This window comes from Ptychodera flava, chromosome 10 (assembly GCF_041260155.1).
Source record: "Ptychodera flava strain L36383 chromosome 10, AS_Pfla_20210202, whole genome shotgun sequence".
Taxonomy (NCBI): domain Eukaryota; kingdom Metazoa; phylum Hemichordata; class Enteropneusta; family Ptychoderidae; genus Ptychodera; species Ptychodera flava.
In genome coordinates, this window is record NC_091937.1 from 43,198,883 (window position 1) to 43,221,329 (window position 22,447).

At 38.3% G+C, this 22,447-nt stretch overlaps 1 protein-coding gene across 2 annotated transcripts; it reads left to right on the forward strand.

The window, feature by feature from the left end:
- The first annotated feature begins 1,258 nt into the window (after positions 1-1,258).
- On the forward strand, positions 1,259-18,900 carry LOC139142866 (histone-binding protein RBBP4). 2 transcript variants are annotated; one of them, XM_070713040.1, is made up of 12 exons: positions 1,259-1,377; positions 5,314-5,461; positions 6,446-6,496; positions 7,077-7,171; positions 7,496-7,669; positions 8,430-8,545; positions 9,091-9,251; positions 9,821-9,884; positions 10,325-10,387; positions 15,766-15,920; positions 16,361-16,529; positions 17,304-18,900. In XM_070713040.1, the coding sequence occupies exons 1-12, from the start codon at positions 1,359-1,361 to the stop codon at positions 17,370-17,372; spliced, it is 1,284 nt and encodes a 427-aa protein (XP_070569141.1). In that variant the 5' UTR covers positions 1,259-1,358; the 3' UTR covers positions 17,373-18,900. The 2 variants fall into 2 exon arrangements, with proteins under 2 accessions (XP_070569141.1, XP_070569142.1); XM_070713041.1 differs by having other exon boundaries at positions 1,267-1,377; positions 7,077-7,170; positions 7,489-7,669.
- Positions 18,901-22,447: the final 3,547 nt, after the last annotated feature.

The following is a 22,447-nucleotide window of genomic DNA, read 5'->3' on the forward strand; positions in this document are numbered from 1 at the left end:
CGTTCGAAATCAACGGAGGATAAAAATGAGGTGTCACTGTCAAAACTTTTGTACCAGAAAAACAAATAACCAGACATTTACTCACACTTGAAATTCAAGCGGCCGCCTTCATGCGTAAATAGAAAATAAGTATATTTGCTATTTTTTTTCGATTTTCACAAAAATTAAACCCGGCTGTCATCGCGCGTGAAACTTAATTTACTCAACGAGCTTCAAATTGAGCTCCCGAATGTGGTAAACCATAACATTATTGTAAAAGTTTCAGAGTCCGAATATCTGTCCCCGAGGTTCATTCTTCTTTAATCCACAAAACTTTCAAGAAACCGTGAGAACAAATCCTTGAAAGGATGAGAGAAGAGAATGATTAATTGATTTCTAAAAACTCGAATGGAACTGTTAAAGGTATAGAGTCACCTGTAATCTAAATATGCCCATATATGGTCAAAGGGGCATTTTTGGTATTCAAAATGCCCATGTGAGGGCGCTGTTTTTAAAAAGCGGCCACCCGCTTTAAAATCTGTGATTGGTTAGATTTTCTCTTTCCATGGTAACTGTGGCAAAATTGGAACAGGTGACAGTATACCTTTAAGAAAACTGTCCATTAATTAAAGGACATATAATATGATGCTGTATCAGCATGTCAGCTGACTACATTTTGTAAGTATGGCCTGAAAGTTAAAAAAGACATCAAATTCACTTGAAACTCCACAGAGCTAGAAACTACTATTTCATAAAGCTGTCTAGCCATTGTTTTTTTCGGAGTTGTATGGGACAACTTCCTCTGGCAAATAATGATATCTGAGCAATGGTGAAAATGTCGGCTCTCTTCATCTGATTTTAATCAGATTGGCAGTGTGAATTCAACTTTGCATCTCTATCAGTGTTTATAATTCTTAATTATCTGTTGACTATTTTGTCATGATGAAGTACTTACTATTAAAACGATGGAGTTTATTAGTCCGACAGAATTTTTTTTCAGGAAATTGTTTGCCATGGCACCATAAAGTCAACAAAATCAGCTGTAAAGTCTGAAAAGCATTGCCAAATTTGTTCCCTTTAATATGTAATATGAATTAATGAAATATAGAATAATTTGGAGCAGTCAAATTGTAATTGTGTCGGTCGAGGGAACACCAATACGTACGTACGTGTACGAAAAAGTGGCTAGCCTTGCTGGCTGCAGGTTGGCTTCGGTGGCCGGGGATATAAACTGGCGCCACCAGCGTTCGAACATCGTTCCTTCCGATTTGGCGGGGAATTCATGCGCATGCCCTCTTTGTTCCAAAACACGGAAAGCTGAGCAGGGCTGCAGGGCCGAAGGAGGACTATCGGACGAATTTAAAAATTTACCCACAGAAATGGCGGATAAAGAAGGAGGTAAAGTGGTGTTTACCGGTCTTTCTTTACGATATGTTCATACATCTAGCGTAAATTGTAGCCGTTTTGTAAAACGAGCAAACTCACGTGTGTCAGCTTGGCATCTTTTCTTCGGTTCGCCATTTTGATTTTGCCGGGTTTCCTATTGTCATCTATAATAAGCACTGAGCTGCATTAGATCTGCAGAAACTCACAATTTTTAGGTTTTACAAACTTCTACTTTTCTCCGCTTGCAACGATTGTTATTGCAAGATTTTTTGTTCGTAAGAGCTCAGGTATCTGCTCTCCAGTGAGTTCTTAGTTCATTTCGTTGTGGTCAGCTGGCCTTGGGTTGTTGGTCTCCTTCGAGTTTCGCATAAATTACTGTGTACTACAATGTTGTTAGTCTTCAACTCTTACAAGAATATTCAATCAACCTTTTCATGTGCGTATTCTCTTTGTTAATTTATGATACAATGCTATCCATCAACTTTTTCGTGGAATGTTCAGTCCTTTTGAATTCGCACTTTCTAGTGCTTTATCGAAACTGAAGTATATGGGATTGCCTTTGTCGTTCCAAGACCTGTCAAAAGTTATGCAGAGCGTAGACAACTACCCCGAGTCGTCTGAGTGCAATCGAATATCATCATTAGCGCCTCTGAATCCGACAGTGTAACAGCACTGCAAGAAACAACCAGTGTCCCCCCTCCTGAAGCTGAAGCTTTTCTCATTATTCATCTTCAATTGGTGGCCTGTGGTGGCACTTTTGAGGGCAATTTACTGTCAAGTTTATTATAACTGAAGTATCAAAAGTAACATGAAATTGAATCTTGTGAAATAAATTATGAAAGTCAAACAGAAGTATTACAGAGTTTATATGTTTATTGATACACCAGTTTATTATTATTTGCATACAAATTCTGTTGAATTACAACCTGCTTGATAAAGATCATAATCTGAACCATAATCAGAATCACCGGAGTACTCATCTAAGCCCAAGGCTTGTATGGCAGTACCAGCTGACAATACCTCAATATTGTGTGATTCTCAGGCTGATGAAACAGTAGCTTCAGAACTACATCTGCAAACTATTCTCAGATGTAGCTTTAGAAACTACACCTGCAGAAACTATTTCTTAAGAAACAACATCTGCAGAAAGTAATTCAATAATTGTAATACGTTCCCATTCAAAAACAGCTAATCGTATTAGAATTAAAAAAATCTTGTCCCCACTGCAAAACTGATGTCATAACGTCACGACAAAAAATTCCGATCTACGTCTGGTTGATACTGCTGTAATTTTATTTTGTCTGTTTCAAGACCTCTCCTCAGAGTTACCGGCTATGAATTTCCAGTGTGAAAATTTACAAATGTAATGGGGTAAATACGAGACTACTACCAGAGACAATTTTAGTTGACGCTACATCATATTAACAATGACATACTCAAGTTTACATCCGCTAATGAAATTGCGTGGCTTCGTTGTCCGTCGGCCTCTCAATCGACAAGATTGAGAATATGTTGATTTATTTACGTAGTAAATCCTTGCACGTGAAAGTTAACGATCAAATCTTTTCTCTTGATGACTATCTATTCTGATATCCCTCAGAGTAGTCCGAGTTTTGTCGAAACCCACGCCGACCAAGTGGGTAGGCTCACTACATGCAAATTGCATGATATATCCATATTCAAAACATGGTTTACCGCCGCACGTACGTGCAAGATACCGCGAAAGTATACAGTCAAGCCTAGCTAAATTTTGTGATTGCCCTAAAAATTTAAAAGTGTTGGTCTTGGTAAATGATTTTGAAGGATCGGAATACCGATATTTGCTTTTGAGGAAAGATTTCGGATGTCGGAAAATTATTTATCAAACTTCAATACTCGGGCCTTCGAAACAACCACAGTACACAGCATGTACTACCGTAAGAATACATTTCATAGAACGGCGGCTTGGTGCAAACAAATTCAGTGGTAGTCAAAACTCACTTAAAGTTATGTCAATCCCCACAAAGGTTTTTTTGTGCTGAGTAAACGATTCTTACTGATTGTAAAGAGTGTTCACGATCTGCAAACGGGAAAACAAATCAAAATTCCAGTCGCTAAATACACGTAATGCTATGGCACTTTGCTCAGACGCGGCGTGAAATCTACATTGCATGCTATACCATTGATGGATTGAACCCCCGATCACTGAAATTCCTCAGGAAAATAAAATGATTTACAAATATGAACATTACTTTTATATCCGAGCTAGTGTAAGCCTCTCGGGGTCTTTTTTGGACCCATAAATCCAACGTGGCTGTCATTCTTTTCGTAGCCATATCGATCGTGTACGTCCGAAAACCAATCAGAACACATAAAGCTTTTACAGTACCGGTTGAAACCAATCAGAAATCGGCTACCAACGAGCCTTAGGTGCTGCGCCTCTGTAGCACAGTGCAGCCAACGGTAGAATTGGGACAGGAAAGAATTCATAACGTGTGTAAAGATCATTACTGCAGGCCTTGAATAGGGAAAACAGGCGGCGGCAAGACCTGTGTCAGACGGTGATTTGCCGCCGGTGACCGGCTATAATTGACAGCCATGCTAATCTTGTCGTAACTGGGTTTGGAATTTGTTCAAACACGTCGATCGCGTTCCATAAACACTGGGCGTGCGTTGGGTATCGGTGTTTCTGGGAGCCGTCATTACCGGAAGTTGATAATCACATCAACACGCCTTGTCCAATGGGGTGGGCTTATTTTCACCGCTACAGGGCCATCGGCATTGTAGCGCTACTGGTGAGCGAAGTCGCATAAACCAAAAATCACCGACCGCCTCACCGTAGCGCTACAATTTTGCAGCTACCATAATGATTGAGTACACAGTCCAACATTGCAATAAAACTCTTGAACATTTCCAGGTTTTGTTACTTTTAATTCATTCATTCAGCTGGTCTTTTCAAGTTGGCAATCATAATCTATCCACAGAGCTCCAAGAGTAACTTTGGTAGAATGAGATTTCTTTGTGGCAAGTAAAGTGCTCCCAATTACTTTAGACCAGTATTGTATACCGCTGCAGTTTTTGAAGCATGCAACTTTACTCAGCTATGTTGCATATAGAAATGTTTTTCCTTCTCATGATCAGAATTCTCCAGATAAAGATGTAGGTAACAGGATAACAAGTGTTTGGACACTGACTAGTCTTCCACAGCTTTAACCACAACTAGTGTAAAGCCACTGCAATTCATAGTTGAAAGAAAAAGCTGGTAGTTCAGACTTTAACCAGCCAGATTACACTATCAGCTGTTGGTATCATTCTCCAACAATATTGTTCATTAAAGGTATACTGTCACCTGTTCCAATTTTGCCACAGTTACCATGGAAAGAGAAAATCTAACCAGTCATAGATTTTAAGCGGGTGGCCGCTTTTTAAAAACAGCGCCCTCACATAGGCATTTTGAATTCCAAGGAACGCCCCTTTGACCATATATGGGCATATTTAGATTACAGGTGACTGTATACCTTTAACCCTTTTCCTGCCAGACAGTAATAACTATATCACTTCCCAATCAGCCAAGTCAGTAAAAAGTGGTATTGAGCCAAAACATGACGTATTTTCACCCACTTGGCTTGGTATGTTATAGCATCTTTTGTCCAAAAAATAAAACTTTACAGTATTATGTTTTCAGCAGCCTTCAAATGTACAGTATTATGTTAAAATACATCATGTGGAATACGTTGTGTTTCATTAATTTTAACCATCTTGACCTGGTGATGAAATATGGACTTGGCAGGAAAAGGGTTAACTCATCAGTCCCTATTCATGCGAAACTGGGAACCCAAGTTCACAGGTTTTTAACGTTAATAAAGCCTGCTTACTGCTGTACTTAAAGGTCTTTATATATATATATATATATAGTTTAAATTGTGAAGTTCATATCTGAATCAGTCATCTCTCCCTGTTGCCTTGCAGAAACATTTGATGATGCTGTGGAGGAAAGAGTGATCAATGAAGAGTACAAGATTTGGAAGAAAAACACCCCTTTTCTGTACGACTTGGTCATGACACATGCATTAGAATGGCCAAGTCTTACAGCACAGTGGTTGCCAGATGTACAAAGGTGATTGTCAGAGTTTCCAATCTCTGACCCAGCAATAGTTAACCTGTTCATCTCTATATCCTATACTCAGAATAGTAATTGCCGTTTATAACAATAGGTTTGGGCCAAACCATTGAGATGAAAGGGTTATTTAAGGTAGTGCAAACCTCAAAAATGATGGACTTAAACTTTCATTCAAATTTTCCTCAACGAAACATTCATCCATTCTTTTAACAAAGCAAGAATGAAAATCAAGCATCACCTTGCAACTGTTGGTACAAGAGAAATAATAACCAAACATTTACTGGTATTAAAAATTCAAAATGGCTGCCATCTCTGTTCTAATCTGCGTTGAAAAGTTAAATTTTTAATTTTCACAAAACTAAGACAGTAAAAACTTTACTCACTTAACCTGTTAACCCCCAATTCCCTGTAAACAGGTCCACACTCACCATTGATAACAATGGGATTGGGCCAAACCATGGTGGTGAAAGGGTAGAGCTTCAAAACGAGCCACAAATGATGGAGCAGAGAAGAATTATAAAGCTTTCTAAGTCTGAGTATTTGTCCCTGAGGTGCATTGTATGGATTGTTTGAACGCCCAAGTCAACTTTTGTCACCTTCAGAAAATATGATCACGTCAATTTTTTTCAGATTTGTTTTCAAAATTTTGATAACAAACTGTGGCAAATGAAATGTGATGTCCATTTGGTCCAAAATTATCAAAGAAATACAGAAAAATTCATAAAAATGGGTAAAAATGTTTCACTAAAATTTTGGTGGGAACAATTATGGCATTCAAGGTGTTAATTAAAGGGGCTATGTACTCAAGTACATAATAATAATAAGCATGTTGAAGCAGTTAATGTACATTTCCCAGAGATCGCCATTCATCTTTATTGCAGAACTTCTATCGACTTAACAATTTATATAGTGCTAATTTCCTTCAGATTCACAACATTGTACCAACTTTTCTTATTTCATTATTTCAATGTTTTTTTTCAGGCCAGAGGGAAAAGATTATTCCGTTCATCGACTTGTACTTGGCACTCACACGTAAGTGATAGCGTTTACTTTACTTCTGTCGATCTGAACTCTATCCTGCATTATTGTCCTATTCATATGTTGTCATCTTGAATGAATCCAGTTTTCATTTTTTATGCAATCCACACTGAAATGCATGGTAAGTCCCTATCGGATGAAGTTTTAAATAGGGATTTGCAAAGAGTATGTGAATGCATCCGTCTGTGTGTCTGTCCAGAGTGGTTTCTCGTACATGACTGAACCAATTTGTCCCAAACTTGGTATAAGGACAACACACTATTGCTGTATGTGCATGTCATCAAACCAAAGCAACTGCAAATCAGGATATGTGACTCAGCGACTCTGATGTGATTTGTGAATCTGTTCTTCACTTCTGTCAATCTGAACTCTATCTATATTCAGCCTAGTATTTCCACTTAAAGAGATTACGGCACTTTTGCAAAGCTTGGATTATAAAAAGTATCACGAAATAATTACCAATTAGCCCGATCAGTGTACATATCTTTGGTGGAAGAGAGTTCAGAGCCTCTCTTGGTGTGTGACATGGATGTTTTATAATTCGTTGTGTGTATCTTCCCTGGTTTGATTGCAGGTCAGATGAACAGAATCACTTACTGATAGCCAGTGTACAGCTTCCAAATGCAGACACTCAGTTCAATGCATCACAGTATGACAGTGAGAAAGGAGGTGAGTATAGGGAACATTCCAAAGAAATATGTTGAGCTGTCACGTCATTGTCGTATGAGGGCGCTCCTTTCACTGGTAAAGATTGCAGATTTCTCATTAAATCAGTGAGAAATAAGTTTCTGTCATCAATAGAAGCAAAATTTAGATGCCTTGTGCAAAAATAATCTACTCTATTTATTTACTTTCATATGGTGAAAAAATCTATTGACAGTATTGAGATCCAGGGAGATACTTTAATATCAACATGGGTGCCTATATCATGAGGGAATAACTAAAACACCTATTTTACATGATATTGTTGTATCTTTGATACTGTTGATGTAGAATTTGGTGGCTTTGGCTCGGTGAGCGGCAAGATTGAGATCGAGATCAAGATCAACCATGAAGGTGAAGTGAACAGAGCAAGGTACATGCCGCAGAATCCCTGTGTGATTGCAACCAAGACACCATCCAGTGATGTCTTAGTATTTGACTACACCAAACATCCTTCCAAGCCAGGTGAGTGAATGCCTGTTAGGGGTAGAATGTTCTCCAGGAAAATATTTGAACTAAAATTTTTTACAGATTTTGATGGACATTATTATGTTGTCTTTACCATTATTATCATTATTGTTATGTTCCTCAGAATCACTGCTTCTACTTTAGCCAATTTTGAATTATTATTAATTTTTTTTAAATTATTGCAAATTTAAATATGTCCACATTGCAATTATTTTAGTGCTGTTCATAACAGGCTAAAACATGGGATAAAAGTAAAATGAAAGAGTGCATATGTTAGACCCTACCTCATTGATGTTAAAAAGACAATGCTGCACTATTGATTTACCTTTAGGATGTATTTGAGTTGCATATTTTTAAAGTTTCTCTTTTTCTTCTGTGAGCGCGTGGAAATGTTCAGAACTTGTTCTGTCAACACTATACGTACAGTGTATACGTAATGAATCTATTATTTTATATAGTGTGTAAAATCTAGACTCACAAAGTAATCAGTTACAATGTAACTTGTTGGAAATTTTGCTGGTTTGTGAAAAAAGAGATAAAATTCACTAAACTCCTTTGTTGGTTCATCAAAAATAACCTGGGGAAATATAATTTTTCTTTGGCCTAATATAGCAGTATGTGTAATATGTCTAATTAGCTTAATAGACTGCACAAAAGTAATCACAATCCACATAGCACCAGAAAGGTTAAACGTTTGAAATTTGCAGTGTACAATTTCGATGCATATTGTATTTACAAAATCCCAAACTGTTTGCAGATCCCAGTGGTGAATGCAGTCCAGATCTGCGTCTCCGTGGACACCAGAAGGAAGGATACGGGTTGTCATGGAATCCAAACATGAATGGCCATCTCCTCAGTGCTTCAGATGACCATGTAAGTGATTCTTTAGAGACTAAGATGCTGGGGGTATTGGCATTGAGGTGATTTGCCAGCACAGCTTAAACCAATCTTCCCCGGACATCATCAGTCAGAAGGGTTCCTTGTTACCAAAATATTTAATATGGGAAGATCTTAATGATTGTCGTCACTGATGAGCTTGGTGTTGCACTGCTGCAGACCTTTGGCAAAGAGTTGCAGTAAGTGGCTAGGGATTGCCACAAAACTTCAGTTTCTGTAGTTATACTCCTCATTTGGTAATCCATAACCCAAGTTAGAATAATTCTTAGAAGTACATGTATATCCAAGTGTAGTAACTTGACTTGTTATGAAAATTACCAACCCTTTTTTCTCTCACACCCGTCAGCCCTCCTAACAATGTAATTGTACAGTCCTGGAAGTAGCACAACATTTGACAAGATCAAAAGTTACATGATAATATAACAGTGATGATGGATATGATGTATGTGTTCAGTATAATTCTACTGTAGTCTTCTTCAGCTACCTGTCAGAACTCAGCTTTCATTTTCTCTTTCCCCCAGACCATATGCCTATGGGATATCAACCAGGTACCCAATGAAAACCGAGTTATTGACGCAAAGACTATATTTACGGGCCACACTGCAGTGGTAGAAGATGTGTCGTGGCATCTGCTGCACGAAAGTCTCTTCGGATCTGTCGCAGACGATCAAAAACTCATGATGTTAGTTTTATACTCTCAAGTTTTGCTTTAACACATTTGTGTTTATGATGTTTTGTGGTCGCCAATTGTATTCTGGCAATGTGCCGCATCTTCGAAGCATATAGCCTACTGCAACCAATCAGCTTTAGAACAGCATTAGTTTCAGACTCCCTAAGTTGCTGTAAATAATTACAATCTACCAATTAGCTCTGACATTCAAGTGGCTGCACACTGACCACATATTTGGGTGTTTTTAATCTCCATTTTTTTTGCCAAATTGTAAATATTGTCGAAATGACTAGTTCTCAAATATTATAATGAAAATTTTTCCAGTGGTCAACTGTAATCGTTTCTCACAAATTTAGAGAAGTTCTGAGTAAGAGAGTGTCTCAGATTTGCTGAAATCTGTCATCAAATTACCTAAATGTTTAGAATATGCTCTAAGGTTTCTTCTCAGTACAAAGTTGTGTAAGAGGAAGAAACACTGTATATATCATTGGCAAAGCGTTCAAAAATGTACAGAACACAGTCCACCATTGCTTCTCATCACAGCTTTGCATTTAGTCTTCTGTTTTTCTTACTTTTCACAGCTGGGATACACGTTCAACCAATACAAGTAAACCAAGTCACACAGTTGATGCCCACACTGCCGAGGTATGGCCAGACATTCCCTTGACTTACAAACTTTCTCTTGTCCGCCCTTATTTCTGCTGCTATTTCTGTAATGAGAGACTGCTCTACACTGAACCTTTCATGTGTCATTGACTGTTACTGCCTCATGATGGTTGTATAGTCAGAGGGCGTACAGATATCAAGTGTCATTGTGTCATTGACTGTTACTGCCTCATGATGGTTGTATAGTCAGACGGCGTACAGATACCAAGAATGTTTGGTAGGCTGAGTTGTGTGTGCTCTGAATGAAAGCTAAAACCTAGACAGTACTACTGTACTCATGTGCACTGTTTCACATACACAGCTTTTTATGACAAATTCATGAACCTATGCTTCACCAATGTTGCTTCATTAAAATGTTACTAGGTGACAACAACTGCACCACAATTGTATAACTGTCTCTCTTTTATTCATTGTTTTAGGTCAACTGTCTGTCATTCAATCCATACAGTGAATTTATTCTAGCCACAGGGTCTGCAGACAAGGTAAGAACAGTTACTTGATCCTCATTAAACCCTCTCAACTCCAAATCTTGGTACAACCCTATTGTTTCTTATGGAACTCTACAGAGGTAAATTTGGTAGTGGCCCAAATCATAGCTGTAAGAAAGTTGAGGCAGCAGAAAAATAATCTAAGCAAACGAAAACTACATTGAGCAACAGCACTCATCTATGTTTGCATTAAGGCAGAGCTTATTTTTTGAAAATGGCAGGAGAGCTAAAATTCACTCTCCTGAAACTATCCAGGCGAATGGTAGGCGAGTGATTTAGCAGCTCCCCTGAAAATAGTCAGGCGAGTGAAAAAAAAAAACTTGTGTCATCTCTTGTGATTTGAATATGGCACTGCTACATTAGGAGAGTGACTGAACAGGTCCCCTGAAAACAGTATGGAGAGTGCATGAATAAAATTTATTACAAAAACAATATGCACTAGCTGTCTTTCTTATTTTATGTAATAGAGAAGGGAGAAAATATGGGTTATGTTTTTTGATAGATGGAACAGGATAAGCAGTGTTCTTCCACCCAAATGTTCATAGCATATTGGCTAACTTTCAACATTTTTCGAGAATAAATATACAGAAATGTGGCCTCTGTTGCATTCATGGACAAATAGATGAAGTTTACTTTTTAAAAGGACATGTAACTTTTTCATGATTTTTTTTTCATACAAGCCTTTTAAAAATACTATATGGTATGCACATTAAATATATTGGCATCAAGACAAAAACCTACCAAGACAACAGTGCTGTCATCAAACATGTTTGGTTTTGAACATGGAGGTATTTTTTTACCTCCATAGTTTGAACTTCGCTGAGTACGCGTACAGAACTAAATTTTTACACTGAATGGTGCTACCAGCACTCCACAGTCAAGTTATGTTTCACTTGTTTACGTTTGTGGCCCGCTGAAACATCCTGCATGCTCGTTGGTCTTAAACCAAAGTTAACTTGGCCGATTGTTACCGCGATATATCGAAGTGATCACAAGTTTACATTTCACAAAACAAAACAAATTTATCATAACAGCCACGTCGAGGTACACGATCCGCGGTGTGTACACTCGCGAGGGCCGAGGGCTGCCAATTGTTTAAACAGATACCATTTTACGACAGTCACAGAACTCCTACTCTGTACGCCAAAATGTCGCAAAAATTTACGTCTTTCAAGTGATCATTTCGCTATTTTTTTTTCAGAAGTATGGGGTATCCGTCCAACTTTTCAGAGTCAATTTAATTATTTTAAGCTTTCAAAGGACCAAGAGACCTAGCAGTCGCTCAGGCTAAATTGTTTAATCAGAGATTATGCATTTGTTTCCGCGAGTTGTGACGTGTAGTGCCATTCATCATATCGTAGACATTTTTTCTACGTTCGATCTCGATAATAATAATAATAATAATAATAATATTTATTACTTTAAAAATGCCTTCCATGAATGGAAAATCTCAAGGCGCCTCACAAAACACACTAAAAAAAACGAAAATTACAAGAGTTAAAAAACAAAACCTGACAATCATAATTGAATAAAAATTACAAGAGTAAAAAAACAAAACTGAGAATCACAATTAAATAAATGAAAAGACAGTCGCTGGTTAAAAACTACACAATGTCATTCCTAAAAAGATAGGTCTTGAGATTTGACTTAAAAACATTAAAATTAGGAGACGTTCTGACCCCAAAAGGCAGTTTGTTCCACAAACGTGGGGCACAGACAGCAAAAGATCACTCGCCATACATGTAGTATACTGTGTTACAAATCGGTTGATGCAAAGTTATTACCCCCTCAGTAGTTGAACGCAGCAAACGGTCAGGAGTGCGGACATCTAGTAAATCCGTTAAATAGACTGGTGCCATACCATGAACAACTTTATATGTCAAACATAGAATTTTGAATTCTGTCCTCTTATATACAGGAAGCCAGTGCAAACTAGACAGTATTGGCGTAATGTGTTCTGTCTTTTTGGTTCTAGTGACAAGCCGTGCCGCAGAGTTCTGAAGTAGTTGAAGTTTTTTCATTTGATGACTAGGGAGACCATACAATAAACTGTTACAATAGTCAAGTCTAGATGTGATGAAAGCATGTACCAATTTTTCAGTTGAAATCTGATCAAGAAAATTACGAATTTTACCAATTTTCCACAATGCAAATGATGCTGATTTGCAAAGACTGGTTACATGAAATGACATAGATGCTGATGCATCAAGCATAACACCAAGGTTACGGACTACAGGTGACGGATGGACGCTGACCTCTCCCACCTGCAAATTACACTCACGTGACCGGCCCCCATCAGCAAACCTTGACGAAAAATGAATTACTTCAGTTTTACCTTCATTAAGTGCTAACATGTTGTCACCCATCCACTGACGAACATCACTAATACAACCCTCAATTTGAGTAATGGGAACAAAGTCACGGGAGCAAGTTATATACAGTTGAGAGTCGTCAGCATAAAACATAGAATCTAAGCCATGCCTGACAATAATATCCTCAAGGGGTGCTACATATAAACTAAACAGTATCGATCTTAAGACCGAACCCTGGGGGACACCACATTCACCACGCTGTGCCTCCGATACCGCCGACCCAACACAAACTCTCATTGTTCTATCCTTCAAGTAAGATTTAATCCACTCAAGCACAGTACCATCAATTCTAAACCTACAGCGTAGCCTATGTATTAAGATATTGTGGTCGATGGTATCGAAGGCAGCAGACAGGTCAAGAAGAATTAAAATTACGTCATTACGTCTGTCTAGAGCATGCAGCACATCATTCTGCACGCGCACCAATGCAGTCTCTGTACTATGAGCCTCGCGATAAGTGGACTGAGATTTAGCATGTAAATTGTTATTACACAAATATGAATTAATTTGAAGCAAGGCTGCCTTTTCAATCAGCTTAGATAAATAGGGCAAATTAGAGACAGGCCTATAATTTTTCAATGCATTACTGTCAAGACCTGGCTTCTTAAGCAATGGCAGATTTACATGAATGGGGAAATATACCATTAGCGAGTGAAGAATTGATTATATGTGTAATAGTAGGGACAATTTGATGCAAACACTGTTTTAACAAAGAAGCTGGCATTGGGTCAAGCTTAGAGGATTTCACTGGTAAATTACTTATTAATTTCACTACAGACTCCATAGATATTATCTCAAAACAACACAAACTAAAACTTGAAAATGTCAAAGGGTCTAATGGTTGAATAAATGGCAAACTCTCGCGAATTCTATCAACCTTGGATCGAAAGAATTTTGAAAAAACATCTGGTAATATAGCAGGGTCAATATCAGGTTTAATCAAAGCCAATGCTCCCTTCGTACCAATGATACTATCAATGATGCGGAAAAGAGTTTTAGTATCAGCACCAACAATACGGTCTCTGTGATAGGTAGCATGAGCATCCCTCAGTTTACTCACATACATGCAACGAGCCGATTTAAAAATCTGTTCGTCTACAACAAGTCCGGATTTCCTCCATCGTCGCTCCAATCGCCGAAGATCCTGACGTGCTTTGATGAATGCTTCTGTAAACCAGGGAGCACGGGCTTTGTCCAAAAACTGTTTGTGAACAACTGGTGCAAGATCGTCCATAATTCCAATTAAAGCACTATTGTAAGAATTTACAATATCAGTTGGACAACAGTCACTCATTGAAATTACCGATTGCAGCGATGACGTAAGTTTTTGTTGGAGTTCCAGTATATTGATGTTCGCAAGCTTTCTTGAAGACCTAGTTATTTTCAGTGGGAGTGGTCGTGTGAAAACAGTCGAAAAATGAAGTGCCGCATGGTCAGATGGCAAAAGCCAGTCACATCTGATGTTAGAAACACACGGGTCAGCTTCCCTAGTGATGATTAGGTCCAGAGTGTGACCCTTACTGTGAGTAAGGACCAATCACATGCTGTGTCAATGCCATAGAGTTGAGTAGATCAATAAACTTTGCAGCATCGTTATTAGTCGGATCATCCACGTGAATATTAAAATCGCCGATGATAATCACTCTCCCTTGTGAGTGGATCAAACTCTCCAGTAATTTGGCAAATTCATCTAAGAAATTAGTAATGGCCTCCCTCGGCGGTCGATAAACAACAAACAGTCTAATTACAGTTGAAAAACAATCTATTTACCATCCATTACTTCAAACGACTTAAAGGCTGCAGTCTTGTTCTTGATAAACTTTAAGTTTGATTTAGTAATAACTGCTGTACCGCCGCCCTTCTTTCTTGAACTTGGTATTTGGTGTATGGTGTAACCATTATGAGAAGACGAAAAACGTGCTGCGATGTTATCATCGGAATCCTTGAACCATGTTTCTGTCACCACGATAGCGTAAGCAATATGATCCTCGTTTGTCACGCATATTTTTCCTATGAAATCTTGCTGCAGCAGGATAACCGTTTGTGTTTTGAACACTTCGAAAGAATATAGCAGCCAAGAAAACGGAGTTGGTTTGAAAATGTGAGAATGAAGGGCTGTACTTTGTACATTTGTGTACATGTAAATTCCGAACCGTAGTGGTGCTATATTGAAGTGTTAGGCCCGCCACCGATACGCTATCACTAGACAAGTACTATTGTAATACTGTATCACATTGTTGCACCTAAATCGATCCATTCCATTGCTAGAATCTGCTTGCCGAGAACGTAATTCATACTGAAGTGAAGTGAACTGAATATTGAAAGCATAATTTTATTTGCTACATTGTGCTTCGCGTGTCGATCGGAGGAGATTAGAGTATGTTACATTTTGGATACAACGTGTGCCTTTGGTCTCAAAAACTTGGGTCCCATCCGTGACGCGAGCGGCTAATCGCTCTCGTGGAATTTGATTTGCGCGAGTGGTAGGCGAGCAGAGCGATCGCTCGCCTCAAAACATCAGGTCTGATTAAGGTAGAATGTGCCTTGGGAACAGAAATTTAGGCTTTCAAATGTTATCAATTCTCTCCTGACTTACAACTTGTGGGGGTTCATTTTAAAGCTCTTGATGAAAGAAAAGTTTTCACTATCTTAGTTTTTCGAAAATCGAAAATTTTTAAATTTCCTCATAGAGTTAACACAGAGATGGCAGCCATTTTGAATTTCAAATATCGGGAAATCTTGGGTAATTTGTCTCTCTGGTACCAAAGTTTGCAGGGCAACCCCTGACTTTTAATCTTGATTTGATAAGAGAATGATCAAAAAGTTTCATGGAGGACAGTTTGAACAAAAGTTCATCTCTTTCACTATTGAGACACTTATTGAGAAGTATCATAGTCACATGTCAGAAAAATCTTGACATGAACAAAGTTTCATCAAGTTTATTTTTCACCTTAGAATTCATCAGTGTGTAGCTCTTCAAAGCATTTTTTCTCTTTACAGACTGTTGCATTGTGGGATTTACGTAACCTGAAACTCAAACTCCATTCCTTTGAGTCGCACAAAGATGAAATTTTTCAAGTCCAGTGGTCCCCGCATAACGAGACAATTCTTGCGTCCAGCGGCACTGACAGACGTCTGCATGTTTGGGATCTCAGGTACACATTACATAGTTACTTATCAGGAAATAAGCATCCAGGTTTACTCGTATTTCCAGTATTACCATAAGTGTATTGATGGAAAGATAGCATTTTTGTATGATAAATTTTTATATGCTACAGTTTCATCACATGTTCCTTAGAATTACACTGCTTGATTAGGCTTATTTACCAACAAGTGTTCCGTTGATATATATTGGTTTCAAATACAGTGATACAAAGTTTATACAAGTTCAGGAAGCCAGTATCTCTTTTTGCCCTTGCATTTTGGGAACAAGTTTCGAGAGGCAACTTTCCATGGGTTTTCATTCGGTGCTAAATGACAGCTTGTTGGAATCAGTCACACTGTCATACCTCGACAATTGAATAGACTTACTCTGATACTAATAATGTCTTATCTATGGTTGTGATATAAAAAAATCCATCTTCCATTTCTTCAGTAAAATTGGAGAAGAGCAATCGGCTGAGGATGCTGAAGATGGACCCCCCGAGTTGCTGTTTATTCATGGTGGTCACACTGCCAAGATCTCAGATTTCTCATGGAATCCCAATGAACCCTGGGTAATCTGTTCTGTTAGCGAAGACAACATCATGCAAGTCTGGCAGATGGTAAGGATGAATGGAGGAAATTTATGCCTTCCATTTTGTACCTTATACTGTTGCAAAATGTTCCCAAATACCTGCATACTCCCTCACTTCCACTGTCTATGATATTCCAAAGGCAATGTTGAAATACAGCGATATTCAACCAATACATGTATGGACTACATTGTTATTGTTGACAAGTAAACTTGTAGTTGGACTAATATTCTAATGTAAACAACAACTGCATTTTACAAGTAGAGATGCTGTGTTTACAAGCTACATAGTAGGTGTTTTAACATGTTTTGAGGAGTAGAAGAACTTGCTGTTTGCATACAAAAAAAACATCGTGAAAACATCAAAAGTTACAGCTACTGTCCCTTTAAAAATACATCAATCAAAATTCTACCTCCATTGCTAATTTTACATCAGAAGTAAAGTTGATTTCCTGTAGATAGCAAAGCAGTTGGACACCATCGTCGGATGTGCAGCTCAAGGCGTGTTTAGGTCATAAGATCCAACTCAAGTCACAGCTTATGTGCAATGTGACAAATGAACTCTTCATACTGCCTAATTATGGTACAACACTGTTGTCATATGTTGCCAGTTTACCTGCACATGGGGAAATGTAGACTGGAGGGTTCAACATATGAGGGCGCTCCCACTGTCAATTCAGTGCGAGTGTTTGAGTACCCTTGTAAGACGTGCCTTCCAGTCTATGGGAAGTGAGGATGGAAGAGTCATGGTTGTTTTCATGTGCCAAACTATTCACAATATCTCCAATTCTCATTTATTTATCAGGCGGAGAACATATACAACGATGAGGAACCTGAAACACCAGCATCAGAACTAGAACCATCGACTTCTTAAACACCATATGGAACACTCATCAGAATACCAAGACCCTACATAAATCCTTCAAACAACAGGAAGGGCTGCGGAACCTCATATCCCAAGACTTTGAAATATTTGCTGCAGATAATTAACATTTTGTTTTTAAAATGTAAGCGTAAAGGACCCAGCTAAGAAATTATGTCAAGTGTTTGCACAGTATTCAGTTGTCATACCTATTCAAAACATCCACAGATCTTGTATTTTTTTTACCTTTTTCAAGTGTCGTACTATTTTGTGTATGTAAACTCTATCCGTGACAATATTTTGCAGACCAACGCACAATAATACAGCTATCTAGTGTGCTACTCACTGCTCCAAGCTGATAACTACGGTATTTGTCATGGGACCAACAAAATTACACATTGTACTGGCTTAAAAAATATGTGCACTGACTTCCTCAGAAGACTACTAAGTTTTGTACAAATATTCCTGTTTATTTGATGTGTTATTAAAGAGTCAAAAAGTATTTTTCAGGAATGCTTTGGAGGTAATCCGTGTAAAAAGTTTGCTGTCATGAGCAATCCATTGTTTTGTTTGTTTAGAAAATGTTTCGATCGCAAGAGTTTCGGCCATGAACATAAAACTTAAATTGTCTTTCATCAAAATACTAGTTTTCTACTACTTTTGAAAAGTTTGAAATGTAATAATTACTACTGCAAGAAAAAATTGTTAGCGTCCAGGTCAAAAGAACTTGTGGACAAAGTATTGCATTGATTTTATCTTATGGTCTTCCTGGAAGTCAAGTCAAGTACTATTGGATACACAAAAAAAACGAGGATTTTTTATGGATTTAATCTTAGGGTAGAATGTGCCTCTTGGACAGATATTCAGACTCTCAAACTTTTACAATTATATTCTTTTGTTCAACCGCTTGTGAGAGCTCATTTAAAGCTCATGGAGTAAATAAAAGTTTTCACCAGCTTAGTTTTGTAAACATCAGGAATTTTGTTTTTCCCATAGTGGTAACACAGGGATGGCTGCCATTTTGAATTTCAAAGATCGGTAAATGTTGGGTAATTTGTTCCTCCAGTACCAAATTTTGTACAGTGATCCTTGATTTTGAAAGAGAATTATTGAAAGTTTGCTTGAAGAAAGTTTGTGCAAAAGTGTAAGTCTTTCATTTTTGAGGCGCAAACTACCTTAATCGTGTCTCGGTGACACAGTTGTGTTGGTATCATGCAAAATCCATGCAAATTCCTCAGTAGGTAGTAACTAACTCAGTTCTCAGACCTTACCTTTCGCCACCATGGTTTGTTCCAAACCAATTGCTATCAATGGTGATTCAGGACTTGTTTACAGGGAAATTGGGGTGAACAGGTCAACACAAAAAGGAACCAGCATCTTGAATGGACTTTGAACAAGTGTTGTATTTATATATTATGTAGTCCGTTTCAAAATATGTTATGTATCCAAATACATTGCAGTTTTAACACAGAATTGTATCCATATTATCATGGTCATTGAGTAGACTTTCCAAGAAAATAAAAGTATGACACATACTGTATGTAAAATGTGAAGTTGTGTTTTCTTGTCGATGAGTGTCATGTTTGATTGGTTTTTGTGCTGTCTGTACAAAATAACATACTACCCCCACAGAAATAGGCCATGTTCATTACACCAACATTGATCTCTTATCCTGGTAATCGTGGCAGTAATTGTAGTATTAAAATTTCAATAATTTAGCCCCCCCCCAAAAAAAAAAACAAAAAAAAAAACAAAACAAAAACACAAATGTTACTCAAAAATAAGCTTTCATGGGGATTCGATTCCAAATTCAGTGTATAGGGTTGGCTTCTGCAGTGTGTTTGTATTATATAATGAGTTGAGCTATACAACAAAAATGCTGACGTACAAGGTCATTTAAGGCCAAGGTTGAGGGAATGCACAAGTGGGATATTGCCCACTGAAGGTAGAATGCAGCCATACTGCCCTCCATGAAAGCCATTGGCCTGATATAGCTAATGTCCTCACATACAGGTAGCCTTTCCTGTTGACTGCCTCATAAGCTGCTCCCATCACTGGCCACAATTACTCACCTCTGTCACCTTGAACACATGCCTCTTTGCCATCTGTTGCAGGACACTAGTTCCTTTACCTGTTACTGAAGACACATTGTATTCTCTCCTGACCATGCACCGGTAATCAACTTGTTCATATTCCACAAACTTTTCTTTGATTTCAGAAATACTATTGTCATCTGATACATTGGAATGACCTCTATAGATTGTTTTTCTACCATCAGAATTTACAACTTATTCATTCCACCATCCAAGAAGTGAAAGCCCAGTTACAGGATGACGAGTCCACTTCCCATTACCTAATGAAACAGTCTAGTCAGAAATAAAGTGCCTTGCTCAAGGGCACAACACCATGCTTTTGAAGCCAGAATCTCAATCGAACTCGCCATCCTCTGAGCTACTGGGTCCGCTACTGTCAACCCGCTATTGAAAAATTGCAGGGCTTCTCACCAAGATAGAAGGTACAAGTCAGCGGATTATCAACAATAGGTAAGCGGACGAGTAGGAGGCGGTTTACGGAATTTAACGGTACAGTTTGCCAGTAAAACTCCGAGGCCCGCAGGGCCGAGGAGTTTTATGGCAAACTGTACCGTTAAATTCCGTAAACCGCCGACTACGAGTTCGCTGACCGTGTTATACCACGAATTTGCCGAGTTTTAGAGCCTTGTTTGCACGCCGAAAGTTTTTATTTGTAATTTTAGTGCAGTGCAAGTTGAAACTTTGGCAGGAAAACATTGACGCGTTTTGACACCTTGTTGAACGAAAGTATAAAAAAATAACCCATGATTGGATAAAACGAAGTTGACATGTGTTGCTATTGTAGTGCGATGATGTGGTTGAGCACCTGGTTTGATTTGAATTGTATGAATTGTGTTTGATTGATTGGTTGGTTGAATGAATTGTAAAGGTGTTTGCAGATCGACGTTAGAGTCACACTTTGCTCATTTGGGTCGAAAACTTTGAGCAGCATACACGCAATTGCCGAGTCGCTCTACGTATATCGATATGGCGGATGAAGTACAAATGAAAGCTGTATCCGGTGCACTTCAACTACCAAAGCCAACGATGGAATAGAAAAGTCCCCCTGTCACGCCAGTGCTAACGGCCACAATTGGAAGACCAAGCTACACAGCCACGTCAGAGAAAGGCGCAACAGAAACTGCAAGTAAAAAAATACGTGTAGATCCACAATGACTGTGGTACTGCGTGTGTGTTTGCCTGTCGCTAGATTTAACTTTACCAGGGGCGACTGAAACCTCTACATTCAGTGTTATAACTGACTTTGAAGTCTTAAATTTCAGCTTCGAATGATCGTGATAACAATAACCTTAACACAGAAGTGATATTTGCAATCAATACCGTTATTTCACGGTGACCTGCCTGTAATTGATTTTGAGATGTACAGTCGTGCAAAATTCAATCCGGTGATTCTTTTAAAGTGTCTTTACTCTGTACTTAATGGTGAAATAAATTTCTTCTGGTATAATGTCTCGCAACTGTTTTTTTTACTCGTCGCCACGTGACTTTATTTTGTTTAAAAAGTGTCCATTTTACAAGTTCTTTTGTTTAAAAGTGTCCGATTTACTAGTAAACCGGACAGTTTTTAACAAAAGAACTGTCCGATTTACTAGTAAATCGGACACTTTTAAACAAAAGAACTTGTAAATCGGACACTTTTTAAACAAAGAAAGCCAGGTGGCATATGATAAAATATTCGGTTATGGAAATTAGAGAGCATGGTTAGAACAATGGGCATGAGGCGGAGAGTGGTATAACCAACAATAAGAAAGCTAGTCTTCTGTTTATTCTTGCAGCTACTGCCCTTTGCAAAGCTGACGAACTCTTACACAACTACAGAGTGCTACAATCTGTGTATGGTGATATATTTTAACCATGGAGCACTATTTATGGAGATACCTTTGGAATAATACATGTAAGCTCATGTTTTTACCACGGGGAGTTTTGGAAGTTCAGGTATTGATATCTGTGATACTCCGATAACACTTTAATCGCTTAAACCCGTTACCCATTTTTACTCAACCGCACTCTGGTGTTTGTCTATAAAGACTGTCTAATGAGGTACCGTATTGACCTTACCAGTAAATTGAGTCGGTCATTAATCATCTGCCTGGTTCGACCTGAACTACATGCATCCGCCCGTAGTTTTTACAACGGAAAATTTGATTGCGAGAAAACGTAAATTATTTATGCGATAGTACTATAAGTTTGAAACTTGTTGTTTACGCAAGACACTTGGAAGAACGCTAACGATCTAACCTTTGCAAGAAAAACCGAGAAAATTTCTGAACTTCGGCCTTAAATAAATTGTGTAGCGTGGATTATTGGTCATCAACGTCACAGCAGACACGGTTCAGAAGAGAAATTACATGTAAGTCGCACGAATGTGAACGCACTGCCGTCACACCCTTTGCAGAAAATGGCTTCTTGCCGTGGTGGCACCCTTCCATACATACATTAGGGTCCTGAATTTCAATATATGTATCTAAGAAAACGAGAACGGGACCAATTTACGAAACATATCTCGCCTTCCATTTTGATATCTTCAATTTACAGTTATTGACAATTATTGATTAAAATGGCCTATAGATGATTTCAATCGTCGGTATCAAACTACCTGTCTAAACACTCCTTTACTTATTAGTAAACTGCGTAAAACGAATTCTGTACTGAGTTTCAACGAAAAAAATTGAATCGAAGACTAGCATTTTAATTTTTTAGTGTCATGGGGTCTTTGGATGGGTGTTCATAGTAAGGAAAATGGAATTTTTTTTTGCTTCAAAGGTTTGACATTTTCCTGAGTAAGCTTATACGTAGGATGAATATGTTTTCACCATCATTACACGTTCCTTTCACTTTGAAGTGATGTGAATGTCTCCAACAACCACAGCAAATCTGGAATTTTTAAATTTACATTTCGCAGATTCCCCCCCCCCCATATTTTGACCCTTCCCTAACGAGATACAATGGTCCACCCATAGCCTGGATGAAGTGCACAGTACAAAGCCATGCAAA

What these genes read in the sequence shown, in the direction of transcription:
- LOC139142866 (XM_070713041.1), top strand. An exon ending in AGTATGACAGTGAGAAAGGA is followed by an intron (nt 7,171 to 7,488) that starts GGTGAGTATAGG and finishes TTTGATACTGTT; the next exon opens with GATGTAGAATTTGGTGGCTT. An exon ending in CTGCATGTTTGGGATCTCAG is followed by an intron (nt 15,921 to 16,360) that starts GTACACATTACA and finishes CCATTTCTTCAG; the next exon opens with TAAAATTGGAGAAGAGCAAT.